Here is an 11,715-nt window from a genome sequence, read left to right on the forward strand (position 1 = left end):
AAATATGTCTCTCTCATGTGTCACGTCAATGTCAATTGTCAAGTTTAATAGTCAGTTTTAGTGCAGTTGTATTTCAGTTGGAGATTAGTAAAGAAGTTCAAGTAATCCCGCATAAGGTCCATTTATTCCCCCACTTATTTTTTTCCTGCACGCCTAAACATACAATACTCCTATTTTTATTCACTATATACGACTAAATACAATCCCAAATTTGTCTTCTAAACTAAGCTAAGCTTGCTGACTGCGGCAGTGTTCCGCGATGTACCGCCCCACTAGTTCTATGGGACGCATCTGCCACCCCATCATTGTTGATTTGCTTGAGGTCACCTAAAAATAATAAATCATTATAGTGTCACTTCGACATTTTTTATTCTCTAAGTATCTCCTTGGCTTGTCGCTTTGAGTTTTACCAAATTTTCCAAAACTGCTCTTCTCTCGCAATTTTGCAAAAATTTCCAAAAATATATCGTTTAACGTTGTATAAAAAACACTCATGCCTAATTTCACTTTTCTAAGTAGTTGAGATATCAGGATTTTATCTCGATGCTATGAGGATATCGGAATAAAAAGTAACCTACGAGTACCTATGTACTCGTTGGTATTATTAACAAGATTTAGTTATCTTTATACCAAATTTCATTTAAATCCGTTCAGGCGTTTTAACGCTACGTAGTAACAAACACAAGCACGCACGCACATACAGACTTTTGCATCTCTAATACCTAGATAGTCGGATAAATTTTACTCTCAACAGCTTTTAAAAGTACTTGTAGTCTCGTTATACAGGGTGGAACCTAGTGTTGTTTAAACTGAACAACTTTCTCCAAGGAACATAGATCGAAAAACGATTTTTTTTTCGCCTTTCCATAGTAAGTCGGTCAGCTAACCAATACATTTTGTACGGGGGTCTGTTTTTTTTTCGTTTTTTCGACCTATGTTCCTTGGAGAAAGTTGTTCAGTTTAAGCAACACTATCACCTGTTTAAGTAAAAGATCATGGTTAGGTTACAACGTGTATACTTCGTCGTTCTTTCTTATTCTCAAATCGTTCTTGCTTTGCTTATCCGACGCGGCACGTCTTTGGTCCATTTTTAAGTGTATCTTAAAAGGAGCCTTACCCTAATACCGTAAATAATTTATTTTCCCCTTAAAAAAAATCTTCCAGCCTTAACGTACCTATACATCTAAGCTGACCTATTTTCACACTATCAGTCCTCTCTTCTCGTAACTCTTTGAATACAACGCCATCTATGATCAAAGTTACAAACTACGACAAACTGAATGTAACTACGTTGAACATACATGTCAGCACTGTCAGGAATTAAAATTAGTAAACACTAGGATGTGTGTTTAAAGTTTGATCAATTTTGACAGCACCACAGGGCGAATGTCATAAAAAAGTGTTTTCCTAAACAATAGTAAAACACCAGCTGATGCCTGCTACTTGTGTGCGTCCCGCGGGAATTTTAAATTTCCTGGCATAAAAACGATCTTTAGTTAATCGGGGTACGTTTAGCTTTTTACCGGAATACAATGAATGTGTTTAAATTGGTTCTGTGATTTTAAAAATTATTCTTTCCATACAAACAATGAAATAAACATGCAAAGTTTTCCTCTGTATGTTTACAATCAACACATAGTCATGTATGTATATAGATAGATAGCATTCAATGTTTTGTCACTAGCGCCATCTATCCGCAAATCTACGAACCTGATCGCCCTGTAGCCTGTCTAGAAGCGTCACGCAGACATCAGCCGCTCGCACTCCTGCCTCCCTGGTATACCCAGCAAAGGCGGTCGCCTCCATCTCTATGTTCCTCACGCCGAGCTCTGAGAGAGTTCGCAGAAACGCCATTTTTTCCGCCTCAGTGTAGTCGCACAGAGGACCGTCTAAGCGAGCTTGACCTGAGAAGTAGGAAAATGCTTAAGTTTTGATAAAAAAAAAGACTGAGTGAGTCTACCAATTTCCACATATATAATTTTATCGTTTTCCGACTAAATTAGCTGTGACAGACGGAAAAACATGAATCAGACAATATGCAAATGAAACTATGACGCTTTTTTTATTTTTGAGGTACGGAACCCTAACAATGAAACCTTATATTCACCATTATTATTTACCGCAATAATCAATTCATTTTTACCCTGAGAGCATTATTTTCATCCACTAATTATTATAATAAAATGCGAAAAGTTTCTAGTCTATTTGTTTTTACTTCACGTGATAAGCCACTGAACCGATTTAGATGAAATTCGGTGAACAGATACCTAGTTTGAGTCCCGGAAAATTGCATACCAAAACGAATTCTGCGCGGAAGGAGTCGCGTAACGGCTATTGAAATATGTAACTTAAGAACAACGAACAACAGACCTCTGTAGTAATCATCAGCAGCCATGGTTCCACCGATGTAAGTGCTGTACCCGTCACCCGATGCCGCCGCCGCCACCTCCTGGCAGAGGCGCTCGTCGAAGAACGAAGGCAGCTTGCGGATCTTACCGAGCACAGGCTGAAATAATAGATTACGTACTCTGATTAAGATTAATTTAATTAAGTTGGATAACTTCAAAGATTTTTCGTCTCGAGTTCTGAGTTTAATTTTACAGTTTTCCCGTTGATATATACTGAAGTTAAAACACATTAAGAAATGGATCTATTATGTCGTACAACTGGATGTGAAGATGTCTCCATTCGAGAACTTTTCGACCCACAGCCATCTGCTCTCCGTGCTATTATTATGGCCTGCCAATTGCCATTACAACGAGCTAATTCGCTAGGCTATGTCGGTACCTAACTCGTTGTTCTACTTATCTCCTTATTTCTGATTCGCTTCCGTAGAGAAACCCCAAACATATAGAGAGAGAGAGAGAGAGAGAGAGAGAGAGAGAGAGCGAGAGAATTAAAAAAAAAACATCGAATAGTATAAATTGGGACCCACTCAGCATAATGTTGCGGCAAGCCACAACGCTGCTTTTCAGTGGGACCCATCATCACGGTATGACTTGTACTGCTTCTCATAAAATGCTTATCATAATCATCTGACAAACTTTATGCAAAAGTTCAAACATGAAGTGACAGCGACAAGGTAATAAATTATAAAGGCTGAAATATATAATGATGGTACTTAGTACTTACTAACAAGGACTTACAACGTCATAGCTCTTCTCAAGCGTCCCGCTCAGCCCCCAGGCGGAGACGACCACCGAGCCCGGGGGCACGCCGAGACCCCCGCTTGTCCCGATCCGGAAGAACACGGGGTCGCGCGACCCCGCGTAGTGCAGCAGCTTTAGGACTTCTTGCAGGACCACTGACATTGACGGAATACCTATTCCGTGCTGAAAAGACGTAATATTATGTGCAGTTTGTTGCTGTTACGCGCCGCCACAGGAGCTGCCAGTTTGTTCATAAGACGGTTTTCATGATGACGGGTAGATTGATGTCCCGTATATGGTAGAGAATTAGGGATGCACGATTTTTCACTTTGAATCGATCTTTTGAATTGTAATGGATCGTAAACCTCTGAAACGATCCACACGAATCGCATACTCTTGAATCGATCTCGTAAAAATCGGATCCTATCAGAAATCGGTTCAAAATATGTATTTATTTTGATAAATAAAACGCATTTTAAACATTAAATCTGACCACACATTGGATATATATAATCGTTGGATCCACGGTATAATCACAATAAAATAACACTATTATTCACACAGGACGATACATACAGCATTAAACAATGTAAAATAAATAAAATTTAGCTACTTAAAATCAATGAAGACTTTTTCTAAACTATCCGCATCATGTTTCTGATTTTTGTGTGTATATCTATTTACTTCGCTTGGTAACATGTGAAATAATGTGAATTTGTTGCGGCATCCGTTTATAATCGATCTGTCTTCATTAAAAATTGGAGATAGGTAATAAATATTCAATACTTATAATATAACAAATTAATACCTACCTTATGAATCGAATCGTAACGTGCATCCCTAGTAGGTATATGGGCGCGTGTTGACAGAAGTCGTATAAATTATCGTAAAGTTTTGCCCACTTGGCCTATATTAGAAATTCTGCCCAGCAGAAGTTAACGTTTACGCTTTCGAGATGTTTTTGCGTCAAAAACTTACCTACACTTGAGACTAAAAAACTCTAGCGAGTATTATACTGTGTATGTGTGTGTTATTAATATACTGTTAACTCTACTAAATAAAATTGTAAGCTTCTGATAGATTTAGAGTTTACTGAAAACAAAGCGAGCAGGCAGACCCTACTAGAGAGGCAGCTCAGCAAAAGGTACAGAACCAATTCATTCCTGACCCACCGTAGAACGTTCTCACAGTAAGTGTCTTAATAAATTCCCTTGTCAAGCATTGCAATGTCACTGTGACTTTTTCTACGGTGGGTCACGATTCAGTTGGATGGAGTATACGTACGGTCAGCAGCAGAAGTAGATGAGCGGCTACGGTATGTTCTTAAAATGTTCTACACACGACTCTACTGTCAAGGTACTTTGAGCGCCACAACTGCTCACCCACTTAGCTACTGATTGTACACCTTTCAAACCTTCTAGACTACAACTTGGAAGGGTCTAGTTACTGTACATTTTTATGCAAAAACTTACACTAATCGACAGTACTGGCCCCACTTTGTACATGGCATAACGATGCGCGTGCTTAGTCAGGTTAAGAAGTTTCGTCTCTTCAACCCCGAGGACCCGGCACATGTGGATCGCAAATTCACGCATGCGGTGCTTGGTGCCGCCCATACAGACAAACTGAAACAAAGTACTAAATATTCAAAGGCGTTTAAGGCGTTTTAACACCTGATAGCATGGTGAACGGCTGCTCTGAGGATGAACTCTGGTTGAGTTCGAAACGCGTCAGTGTAGTGTGGTGGTGATAGTTGAGTTTGTGTAATTTGTGTGTAGGTATCCTTATAGTGCGGAGGTGGAGGAGTGACCACATATTTGTTCCATTTACATTATTAGATATGCCTTATTGGGGCATTTCTATATTCTACCGTTGTACCCTGAGTTTATCTGTCCGATTTCAACAAAATTTGGTAGGTAGACTCAGTCCATGATTCCGAACTGGAAAAACAGGGTCTCCAGATGTGGCCCCAAAATATTGTATGGATGTGTCCGTTTTGTTACGAGTTTTCCAGCTCAGAATCATGGACTGAGTCTACCTCCCAAATTTTGTTGAAATCGGAGAGATGAAGTCAAGGTACAGCTGTAGGTAGAAATGCCCATTGTCTAACACATTTGGTATCACTCTGTCACACGGCATAAGACGAAGACAGAAAGAGATGGTGAATGCGGTCGCGAACGTCAGCGCGTTAGACAAATACGGCCTCAGACCAATGTATTAGCGAAAGTTTAACAAAACATCCGATAGATGGCGCTAAACCAACCCAGAAACCCAGAAACTAACTGAGTAACGTTTTTTCGTGTTCAATCTTTGTTCAATCTTTGTTCAATCTTTGTTCAATTAAATCACAGCGGTGAGTTTTTTTTTTTTTTTCATTTCTACTCGAAGTATACTATGCCATGCTCGGTGTCTCTCTGCGGGATAGAATTAGAAATGATGATATCCGCATTAGAACTAAGGTTACCGACATAGCCCGAAGAATTGCTAAACTTAAGTGGCAGTGGGCGGGGCACATTGCTCGCAGGACTGATGGCCGATGGGGTCAGAAGGTTCTCGAATGGCGTACGCGGACCAGGAGACGAGCTGTCGGTAGGCCTCCAACAAGATGGAGCGACGGCTTGGTTAAGATCGTGGGATCGTGGTGGATGCGGAAAGCACAAGACCGGTCTGAGTGGGGGAGGCCTATGTCCAGCAGTGGACGTCTTTCGGCTGACATGATGATGATGATGACTCGAAGAAATAGCGTACAGATGCCCGATGCCGTAGCTGTCACAACGTCGCGGGTGAGTAAAGTACCCAATTGTTTGATGTAGATTGATTGGTTTTCATTGATGCAGAGGGAATTCGAGTACCTTGACGTCTTCGAACATGGCACGCAGGTCGGTGCTGGTGTCAAGGCCGAGGTGGTACAACACGTCACAGTCCAACTGCTTTAAGTGTGCGTTGCGCAGGCGCAGCGAGCCATCGGCATTCCTGCAATAATGGCACAGAATGGCAACATTTTCCTATGTTTTACTTTGTTTTTCCGTTAGTGATTTGTTTTTCGTTTTTTAATGTTTCGTGTTGTTTTTTGAATGTTTTCAAATAAAACGGCTCAAATCTCTTTCTTAGCACGATTAGTAGGCGTAGATATTAAAATATTTACTAGGTGGTCCAAGCCAATTCCTTTACAATTTTAAATAGTTGAATCATTTATTTTGAGGAGATTACACAATCATGTTTCAACCAGTTTCACGTTATAAAGGGCTAAAGTCAATTTATAAAAAAAAAAACTTACTTTGGACACGGAAAGCCCATTTCTTTCTCGTCCCAGACAGAGATGCAGTTGAAGTAGTGGCCTGCTCTAGCAGACACAAGGTGGTCACAATTGCACTGCATTCTTGCTTATCTTCTTGCCTGGCCTGACCCTTGATTTCTGTAAAATACATCCGACAGATAAATCCCATCCCATTAATATTATAAATGAGAAAGTTTTTAAGTATGTTTCTTTGTTTGTATTTGTTATCTCATCACGTCTTAATCGCTGGACCGACTGAGATGAAATTCGGTATACTATACAGATAGTTTTAGCCCCAGGGAAGGACTATAGTTTTTATCCCGGAAAATTGCTTAATTCCTGCTGGATAGCGATAAACGTACTCAACGCGGACGAACGCGTCAACTAGTCAGTTTATAAGGTCCAAGCGTACAATGGCGAGAAATTACATTGACCGACGAAAAAAACGGAGTAGGCGGAGGTTCTCTAGTCAAAGCGTATATTTTTTTTATGTATCACGCATAACTTTTTACAGAGTAGTCCGGCCCATAGTTCTTTTTTTATTGGAAAGCGTATACCCCGAGGGTGGTCCCATATAAATTTGGAAAAAAATCCTACCCTAAGGGTAGGAAAACAGGGAATGGTTGATTGATCAGTCACTGATTGTAATACATGACCAATAGTCTGTAGTACAGAGTAGTCTGTTTTGATAATTATTTTTTTATAGTACCTACGTAAAGATAACATATAAGTACCTTTCTACGAACACACCTATAGCGAAAAACCAAGGTAGGTACATACATAAATGCGAAAGTAACTCGTTTGTCTGTCGTTTCACGTTTAAACCGTTGAACAGATTTTTATGAAATTTTGTATAAAGATAGTCTGAAATCCAGGGAAGCACATATAAGGCATAATATGTATAGTATATCCCAGTAAATTGAAAAGTTCCTGTGGGATAGAGACAAACTAATTTTTCGCAGGCGTACCTAAGCTAAAGCTAGTCTTCCGTAATTTTGATATAACTAACGTTCGTAATTTAAACATTTGTTTTTTTTCTAACTCTTAATTTCACTTTTACTTAGATTTATTTCGCAAAAAATTCGTTTACTTACTTCGACGTTTCGGTAGAATCGCCGGGCGAACTTCCGAGCAGTCAGTCCTATAGCTAATTTTAACTTTTTATCTAACGTTTCACTACCAGTTACACTATCGTGTCAGTTTATCACTGGCACTTGAACGTCTGATCTGACCGAGTGTGGTAAGCGGACTAAAACTTATGTACCTATTACTGAGTAAGTTTGTGTGTGTGGTCAGTGCTGTGACGCCGCAATAACTCGATTCGCGACTCTTGAGCGACTTGCTCGAGCTCACGTCAGGTGCTAGGGACTGGCTTCTTAATTGTTCCACAATTGTGGCACAATTCTCCCACTTCTCAGATTGTCCAACTCCCAATCCTCCCACTTTCCAGATTATGGCACTTGTCTCACCGCCAGCGAGGAAACGATTGGCTATCGACTATTTTCTCGCTCAAGAAACGAACAAAAGATATAAGATCCTGTGTGAGTAAAAGAGACACATATATTAATAGTTGATCGCTGGCTGTTCACACTGTCGGCAAGAACTCGCTCTTACATCTTTTGTCGCAGCGACTAGAGCTATAAAACTCGCTGAGCTATAGATACTCGCTCAGCGATGTCAGCTTGGCGGCCGCCCCGCACGAGCGAATCGAGAGGAGCGAGTAATCGCCCGTCGCACGCGAACACTCGCTTACAGCCGAGCGACAAAACTACACTCGCTTCTCGCTGCTCGCCCACTCGTTTCTAGTTACTCGCTCTACTCGCTTCTCGCTCATCGTCGGCAGTGGGACAAGTGCCTATCTAACGAAAACTGTCACTCAGCCGCCACGTACTAAAGTCTAAGGAATTATAGATCATTACCATCATCATCATCCCAGCCTATATACGACCCACTGCTGGGCACAGGCCTCTTCTCAGAATGAGAGGGCTTGGGCCGTAGTTCCCACGCGGGCCTAGTGCGTATTGGGAACTTCACACACACCATTGAATGGCTTCGCAGGTGTGTGCAGGTTTCCTCACGATGTTTTCCTTCACTGCAAAGCTCGTGGTAAATTTCAAATGTTATTTCACAAATGAACTTCGAAAAACTCAGAGGTGCGAGCTAGGGGTTTGAACCCACGATCCTGTGCGTGAGAGGCGATAGGTCAAACCACTATATAGGCCACCACGGCTTCGCTATAGATAATTATATACTTATTATAGATTAATTATGTATTAGATAAATATTTATTATATATATTATAGATAATTGATTGTAAAATCGTTGTAACATTTTAATTACTCCTACTAAAGTTAATCTTAATTAAGCAATTAAGCTAGTTAAGTGGTGATAATTAACGCTCGTCGTACATTACGATGATAATTAGTGTCATTGTTAGCGATAATCTTTAGAATTCTAAAGACAAGGTTAATTAGCAATTAGCTATCACTTGTTGTTTATAATTCGCAAATTACCACACCTTATATTAGTTTATCTACACCCATATAGTAAATCCTCAATTATGCGTTCAAAAACCATAGGTAATGACCAGCATTACGACATTGGATTCTATTATGAACAACCATTACGATACAGAAATCTGTATCGTAATGAGATTTCATACATCATTACAGCGCGGGGGGGCCGCGACCAAGTGCAGCAGCTCGTCGTCGCGCGCGCAGCGGGCGCAGCGGGCGCAGCTCGTGGGGCAGACATACCTACCTAGTTCTCGTTAATGCAGGTCATTCTCAATGGTTCTTGAACACATGAAAGAGGATTTAATATATGGATATAGATAAATTATTGTATGCTACTGTACGTAATTATGCCTTAAAACACTCATGTGATCCTATTATGAAACTCGGCTACGACTCGTTTCATAAACTCACACTCGTGTTTTAAGGACCTCTATTACGATACAGTTGCATAAAATACTATTTCCTTCTAGCGTGCGTCCGTGTATGTGTGTGTGTTTTTGTGTGTGTGGATTGCGAACTTCACACACACCAGAAGATAACTTCGCTGCTGTGTGCAGGTCTCATCACGAATGTTTTTCTTTCACCGTTTTAGCTTTAGCTACCCCGGGGGTCAACCCACGATTCTCTGTTTTAAGAGGCCTGTAACCGGCTAGCCGGTCGGAGAAATAAAAGGCGTGTGGTTACAAAATAAAATATAATACAAAAGAAAAATATATACAATTATCTCAGTCAGCACTGCTCTTGTAGGTAAATTTAAAAAACACTGGCCTGAGACTTGTAGGACAGGTAGGAAAACAGGGCAGGGTGTTGAGGTAGCCTCGAAGCGTCCAGTCGCGCCGGCGATCTGCTCCGAGGCAGCAGAACGGAGAGGAAGTGGAGATGATGGTTCGGATTCAGCAGGAAAAGGAAGGGCTGGAATGAAACACCCTGCTTTACTGCTTGCTTGCAGCACCCATCCAAGCCTCGTTTTAGTGTCGGACCAGCGAAAGAGAGCTAAACGAGACTTGGATTAGGTTTCACAAAATGTACACAAGAAATAAATGTTAGAAGTAGATATAATAATATTTACAATACCTGCAATAGTGGCAGCCCTTATATTACAAGTAGTAGTCAGTGAAATAGCTATCACCGAGTAAATAATTAATATTTTCTTGTAAAGAAAATCAAATTTCGGCTTACGCCTTGCCAAATAGTAGAGCCAATGACAGGAAAAAACAAAAGAGTATCAATAATTTAGAATTTAGATTTTTTTCTTCTGTAAGCGGCCAGTTGCGCACCGCGGAGGTTTGCCATGTTACAGTACCCCGCGCGCCCAGGAGAATTTTCTGAACGCAGAAGGCGGAGGAAAATTCGGTGAAAATGGAAAAAAAAAACTGCAGTAAATTTACAATATTTACAACTTAAAGTCTTTAATATGCCACCTTCCGATAGCACGACCATTTTGATCAGCTAATTCATATACAAAGGTGACAATTTCTTCAACACTGTACACTTTACAACTTAGGTGCCAATTTGGCGCTAAAATATTTACCAGCGTCACTAAGCTGATAGTTACGACGCCAAACAACATCGCCCTCATTGAACTCAGCTTGCTTACGCCTCAAATTATAATATTTACAGTTTTTTAATGCGCATCCCAAAGTGCAGCTTGCACCTTGTCGAAAATAGGCGACAAGTGGCCTAAGTTTTCCGCGTAAATATCTCGGGGTGCGAAAATTAAGTCGTCGTAGTCGACGTTGGTAGAGTCGGCGGCGCCGTATAGCGACCCGCACGGCACGAGCTCGCGCCCAAAGACAGCAGCAACGCAGGGCTGAAGCCTGTTACTTCGTTGATACTCGAGTTCATGGCAAACTGAATTTTGGATATATGTAGATCCCAATTTCTGTGATCGTTTTCTACAAACGAACTAATAGCAGATATTAAAATACGGTTGTAACGTTCGACAAAATTTACTTGTGGACAATATTTAGGCGTAAAATGAACTTGAGGAATTTTATACCTAGCAAAAGTTCCTGCAATTCATGACTAATTAGCTGGCTACCGTTGTCCAAATAAGTGTTTGAGGAATACCGTATACTAAAAATACGTATTCTTCCAAAATTTTATAAATTATTTTAGTTGTGGCCTTCTTAATAGGAAATATCAGACATATTTTAGAAAAACAGCAATTCACAACTAAAATGAAGCGGTTCTGAGTTCGAGTCATTGGTAGTGGACCAACCAAATCAATGGACAGGCACTGAAATGGCCGACAAACCTCTTTGGTTTCCCCATAACACCTAAAGTTTGATGATTTTGATACTTGTATGCTAAGCAAGTTTCGCAATCAGAAATATATTTACAAACGTCCCTATACATGCCTGGCCAGCTATAGCGAAAGAGATAGCCTTTTATATGTTTAAAGATACCGAAGTGACCAGCAGTAGGCTGGGATGATTTTTCGTTAATAATATCGTTCCTCATCTCCTTAGGAATAACGAGTTTCCAATCATATTCAGAGTTAGGGATAGAGCTAGTTGGCTTAAATTTATACAAGTTATTATTTACAATTTTAAGTCAGGAAATGAAGCAGAGCGTTCCTGGCAACCTTTATACACTTTATTAAACCACTCGTCGTTAGACTGTACATAGACCAATGTCGACCGGCACGGGCGCGAACAAAACATCAGGTACAAACATGCTCTTTACCCTTTTTATGCCGGATCTCAAAATTAAATGCGGATAACCGAACACTCCAACGAGCAAGCCTGCCAGTAGGGTTATCCAGATTCAA

The 11,715-nt window shown here is 40.5% G+C and overlaps 2 protein-coding genes across 3 annotated transcripts in view; one reads left to right on the top strand and one right to left on the bottom strand.

The window, feature by feature from the left end:
• LOC141440316 (uncharacterized) overlaps positions 1–11,715 on the top strand; it is a 76,059-nt gene that overhangs the window by 29,317 nt on the left and 35,027 nt on the right. The gene's annotated exons all lie outside the window — the stretch shown is intronic.
• LOC141440317 (uridine phosphorylase 1-like) lies at positions 4–8,279 on the bottom strand. Of its 2 annotated transcripts, none has more exons than XM_074104803.1 (8): positions 7,691–8,279; positions 6,427–6,564; positions 6,002–6,122; positions 4,622–4,774; positions 3,147–3,332; positions 2,371–2,506; positions 1,711–1,904; positions 4–327 (listed from the first exon to the last, which is right to left on the bottom strand). In XM_074104803.1, the coding sequence occupies exons 2-8, from the start codon at positions 6,525–6,527 to the stop codon at positions 229–231; spliced, it is 990 nt and encodes a 329-aa protein (XP_073960904.1). In that variant the 5' UTR covers positions 6,528–6,564; positions 7,691–8,279; the 3' UTR covers positions 4–228. The 2 variants fall into 2 exon arrangements, with proteins under 2 accessions (XP_073960904.1, XP_073960902.1); XM_074104801.1 differs by lacking the exon at positions 7,691–8,279 and adding an exon at positions 7,521–7,680.

This window comes from Choristoneura fumiferana, chromosome 22, assembly GCF_025370935.1.
Source record: "Choristoneura fumiferana chromosome 22, NRCan_CFum_1, whole genome shotgun sequence".
NCBI classification, from domain to species: Eukaryota; Metazoa; Arthropoda; class Insecta; order Lepidoptera; family Tortricidae; genus Choristoneura; species Choristoneura fumiferana.

Coding starts and splice junctions, on each gene's coding strand:
- LOC141440317 (XM_074104803.1), bottom strand. CDS start 6,527: ATGCAGTGCAATTGTGACCACCTTGTGTCTGCTAGAGCAGGCCACTAC. Junction 2,507..3,146: donor TTGAGAAGAGCTATGACGTT/GTAAGTCCTTGT, acceptor CTATTATTTCAG/CCTGTGCTCGGTAAGATCCG. Junction 328..1,710: donor ACAGGCTACAGGGCGATCAG/GTTCGTAGATTT, acceptor TATTATTTTTAG/GTGACCTCAAGCAAATCAAC.